At 41.3% G+C, this 5,196-nt stretch overlaps 1 protein-coding gene across 1 annotated transcript; it reads right to left on the reverse strand.

Moving 5' to 3' along the window:
- Nucleotides 1-2,991: 2,991 nt before the first annotated feature.
- LOC122276529 lies at nt 2,992-4,541 on the reverse strand. Its single transcript, XM_043086372.1, has 7 exons — nt 4,384-4,541; nt 4,297-4,336; nt 4,117-4,173; nt 3,906-3,995; nt 3,692-3,805; nt 3,428-3,494; nt 2,992-3,365 (listed from the first exon to the last, which is right to left on the reverse strand). Exons 1-7 carry the CDS (start codon nt 4,539-4,541, stop codon nt 2,992-2,994), a joined length of 900 nt encoding a protein of 299 aa, XP_042942306.1.
- Between the last annotated feature and the right edge of the window lie 655 nt (nt 4,542-5,196).

The following is a 5,196-nucleotide window of genomic DNA, read 5'->3' on the forward strand; positions in this document are numbered from 1 at the left end:
GTTTAGGTGATGGAAGAAGTCTTGGTTCTTCTCTTGAAGTAGGAGGTGAAGGAAGAAGGAGAGGAAATTATGTTATACGATGGCTTGAAGAAGTGAGAAGCTTACAAGTCTTTTGGCCCTTTAACCGACGGTCGTCCCTTAGGAAATGAAAAGTGGTCAAAGCTTATCTTCATGAGGTTTATGTTGGACGTCCTAGATTAAGCCTAAGAAGATAAATCTTACACCTACCTCAATCCAAGGGTGTAAGTAAGTTCAAAGGGGTCAATTCATAATTAATTCAAAGTGATGGACTTAAAAGAAAGTATATTAAGGAAATAAAAATATGCTCTCATCTCATTTTAATAATTCACATAAAATAAAAACACACACATCTTAAAATAAAATAAAATGAATTAATAAAATAATAAAAATCTTTACATGAAATATTTAACTTAAGGATTAAAATAAATTGACGTAAAGACTCACGTAGTAAGACTCGGGTATTACAAATCCATTCCATTTGGTTGGCCTTGCAAAAAAGGAGGCTGTCATCTGCAAAAAACAAATGGTTAAAAAAGCTTGTTTCTCCTGATAGTAAACCCTATAATGAGACCAGAAAGTTCAGCTTTGTTTAGCATACAGCTGAGGGCTTCTGTGTAGAGGATAAAGAGGTAGGGGGACAAGGGGTCCCGTTGTCTTATCCCTCTAGTTGGGCAGAAGCTAGTTTGGGGTTCACCATTAATGAGGATGGAATATGAGAATGAGCAAACACACTTCATGATAAGGTCAATCCATCCTACTGCAAAACCAAGTTTCTGCATAACAACTTTCAAAAAGCCCTATTCTATTCTATCATAGGCCTTGCTCATGTCCAGCTTAAGTGCCATAAAGCCATCCCTTCCCTTTAATCTTGCCTTCAAGGTATGTAAAGACTCAAAAGCCACAATGATGTTGTCTGTGATAAGCCTTCCGGGTACAAAGGCAGTTTGAGTTTTGGAGATTATGTCAGGAAGTATGTGTTTCATCCTATTTTCCAAGGTTTTAGCAATGATCTTGTAAAGGACATTGCATAGGCTAATAGGTCTAAAATCAGTAACCTGAGTAGGGGAAGACTTTTTGGGGATTAGTGCTATGAAAGTCTCATTCATTTGGTTGGACTACTTCCCAGCATTGAGCACTTCCAGCACTGCCTTACTTATTCTTGGTCCTACTGTTTCCCAATTCTCTTGATAGAAGAGAGTTGGGAATCCATCGGGTCCAGGGGAGCCCAATGAGTTCATGTTGATGATGGCCTCCTTGATTTCATCTTCAATAAAAGGTTTTAGGAGTTTGGCATTCATGTCATCCGTTACTTTCTTTGGCATGTCAGCTGTGTAGGCCTCAATACCAGTAGGCATTGATGTAGTGAATAGGCTTTGAAAGAATTCTTGGAAAACCTGACTAATGGCCTGAGAGCCCTTGAATTCCTGTCCAGAATCATCCCTTATTTTCTTGATGTGGTTATGTTTCCTCCTTTGGTTTGCACACTTATGAAAATAATTGGTGTTTCTGTCCCCATTCTTTAACCAGTGTTGCTTGGCCCTCTGTTGCCATTTGGTGTGTTCTGCATCAAGCATGGAGTTTATCTCTGTCTATAGGGCTTTCATATTCTCATACAGGTGGCCTTCAATGGTTTTATTTAAGGTGTCTAGTAATGCCAGCTTGGTTTTCAGCAGCTTCCCTTGACTCCTATACATGTCCTAGCTCCAGAATTTTAGTCCCTCTTGACAATTTCTCAGACCTAAGACCGAGTTTTGTAAGGCATCAGGCTGCCCTCGAGAGTTTCCCCATATTTGTTGAATTAGGTCCACATAGGCAGCCTTTCCCCTCCAGGTTGCTTCATACCTGAAAATCCTCTTCCTCTTCTTCTCCTCTTCCTTATCATGAACATGGACACAATTAGGTCTGTGGTCTGAAGCACTTGCTGAGAGATAGTGAACTGAGTGGTCTTCATACTTAGCAATCCAAGCTGTATTACTTAAGGCTCTGTCAATTCGTTCTTTGGTGAAGGACTTCCCTTCTCTATTGTTGGCCCATGTAAACCTATCACCATTATAGCCCAGATCATAAAGGTCACACAACTCCAGCACCTTTTTGAAGTCCATTATTTTCCTATGTGGTCTAGGTGCAGCTCCCAATTTCTCCTTATGACTCAAAATTTCATTAAAATCCCCTAGGCATAACCAAGGAGTATTAGCCTCAGGTGTCAGCTCTTTGAGGAGGTGCCAAGACTCATCTCTTTTTGCAACATTTGGCTGGCCATAGAAACTAGTTAACACCCAGTGGGGTTCATCAGTTGACAGTTTGACAGAGGCAGAGATGTGCCATGTTGTGGTGAGTCACCCTTGCCTCCTTAGGTGTTGATTCAGTCCCTATGTCTGGTGTCGTTTCCCTAGTATTTGGGCAGGATCTTCCTCTAGTGTCATCTTCTCCGTTTCCCTTCTTTGAAAAACTTCCTGTAAGAGAGTCTGGAGTGTTCTGCTCAAGTGTTCCTCCATACTTTTTTGTTGACATAAAAGATGGGGGAACAGCAGCTACTCGCAGCCATAGCCCATATTGCTCTGATGCCTGGGATCCAGGTGTGGAGCATTTCCCATGCACATGCTGTAAGTGGCCACACTTGAAACAGAAGTTAGTAAGCCTCTCGTACTTAAACTAGACCCAGCACTGTCTTCCTCCATGGTTGAGCATGCGGCCCCTAATCAAAGCCTTGGATACATTTACTTCCACTCTTACCCTTAGAAAGCTGCCCCATCCATAGCCTTGATCATCGGTTTCAACTGTGTGAAATCCCCCTCCAAGTGGTACCTTTATATCCATTTCCCCAAAAGAGCTTTATCGCAGGTCCTCAAGTTGCGTACTGCCAATCCACTTATCTAGATTCGGAAGCAAACTTTATTCCAATTAACAGGATGGAATTTTGTTTCCTCCCCCTCTCCACCCCACAAGAAAGCCCAAAATAACTTCTCGATCCTATTTGCCACCCTTGCAGGCAATGGAACTAGATGTAAAAAAATAGGTCGGAAGGTTAGATAAAGTGCTCTTAATTAGAGTGAGTCGACCCACTTTTGATAAATACAACCGCTTCCAAACAGCCAACCTTTCCTCAACTTTCTCAATAACCCCATCCCAAATAGCTCTAGCTTTGAAGGTTGCCCCCAATGGAAGATCCAAATATTTCATAGGCAAAGAAGACACTTTACAACCCAAGAGACTTGCCAAACTATTGATTCTAGACACCACACCCACCGCCACCATCTCATACTTACCAAGGTTTACAATAAGCCCCGACACGGCTTCAAAGCATAACAAGAGTGCTCGTAAAGCTTGAGTTTGGACAAGATCCACTTCATAAAAGTTTTGTCAAATGAAAATAAGAGATGTGAGGTTATGATAGAGCCATTAGTACCATTACCCACCAAAAACTCGGCTATAAAACCTCCTTCAATAGCAACCTTTAGCATCCGACCAAGTGCCTCCATAACAATAACAAAAAGAAAATGAGACAACGGATCCCCTTATCCCAATCCATGGGAACTGTTAAAATATCCAACTGGGGTGCCATTAACTAGCACTAAGAAGGAGCAGTAGTAAAACAATGTCAAATCCCTAAAATCCACCTATCACCAAATCCACACTTTCCAAGCAAATAAAAGAGAAATTCTCAATTTACATGGTCATATGCTTTTTCCAAGTCAAGCTTGCATAGAATGCCTGGTACTCCCTCCTTCAACCTATGATCTAAGCACTCGTTGGCAATGAGAACTAAATCAAGTATTTGTCTCCCCTGAAAAAAATGCATTATGAGGCTTAGAAATAATTTGTTCCATTACCAAGCTTAGCCGATTAGAAAGAACTTTCGAAATAATCTTGTATACCCCACTCACAAGGCTTATAAGGCAAAAATTCTCAATTTCTGTATCCCCATGTTTCTTCAATATGAGAGCAATGAATGTCGCATTGAGGCATTTCTCAAACTTTTTGAGGAGTGGAATTCAAGAAAAACCCACATAACATGATATTTCACAATCTCCTAACAATCTTGAAAGAATCCCTTCAAAAAGCCATCCGGACCCGGAACTTTGTCATTAGCCATACCGCTAATGACCTTATAAATTCCATCTTTTCAAAAGGTCTTTCGAACCAGCTTGCACTCTACAAATCAACAGACTCAAAAAACAAATCATCAAGCTTCGGCCACCAACAAGTCGACTCCGTGAGAAGGTTCTCATAATAATGCACAATATGGTTCTCTAATTTGGAGAGGGAAGAGAGCACCTGATTACCTGAATGGAGTGTCTCAATAGAATTATTGTACCTATGTGAATTAGTCACTTTTATGGAAAAACGTTGTGCAGTTATCACCTTCTTTTAAGCAAAGGGCCCTGGATTTTTGTCGCCATGAGCTCCTCCATCAACAATACTCTCTCCAGTTTAGTCACAACCAAACTCTTCCTCAACAATAACTCCTCTGAGGTGTCTCTTGTGTAATCTCGCCCCTCTAACTCATGTAGCTCCTCCATTAAAGTATTCTTCTAGTTGTCAACTTTACCAAAGACTTCCAAGTTCCACTTCTTTAAATCTTGGTTCAGAGCTTTAAGCTTACATGCAAGAATAAAACTGGGAGTACCCCTAAATTGATAAGAAGACCACCAAGAACAAACCTTCTCAACAAAACCATCAGCTGCTAACCACTTTACAAACTTAAAATACCGGCGTCCCCCATGAATACCTCACATTCTAACAAAATAGGAAAATGATCCAAGCAAACACAGGGCAACCACTTCTAACACAGCTTCGGAAAGTGGGCCTCCCTCGAAGGAGAGACAAGAAACCTGAGTCATTTCACCCAACTGGCTCTTCATTATAATCAACACTTAATGCATCGTTTCCTCATTCAGACCAACAACACCCCTGCTACCACCCTCATATCTCTGAGCACCTGCCAAAATGTCTCACCACCTGACGTTTGCAAACCTACCACTCCTAGTCCAACATGTTCACGGGGTAGCTCCAAAACCTGTAGTTGTTGGAATACCTTCCTATACGACTGAGTGTTGGAAGTGGCTATCGTCGTCACTGGTGGTAACAAATGATGCACATGGAACTTACCTAGATTGCTAATCAGCTAACCAACTACATGGGCACTGCTTACATTCTCTCCAATTTAGCAGCTCT

The sequence above is a fragment of the Carya illinoinensis genome, chromosome 1, assembly GCF_018687715.1.
Source record: "Carya illinoinensis cultivar Pawnee chromosome 1, C.illinoinensisPawnee_v1, whole genome shotgun sequence".
Lineage (NCBI taxonomy): Eukaryota > Viridiplantae > Streptophyta > Magnoliopsida > Fagales > Juglandaceae > Carya > Carya illinoinensis.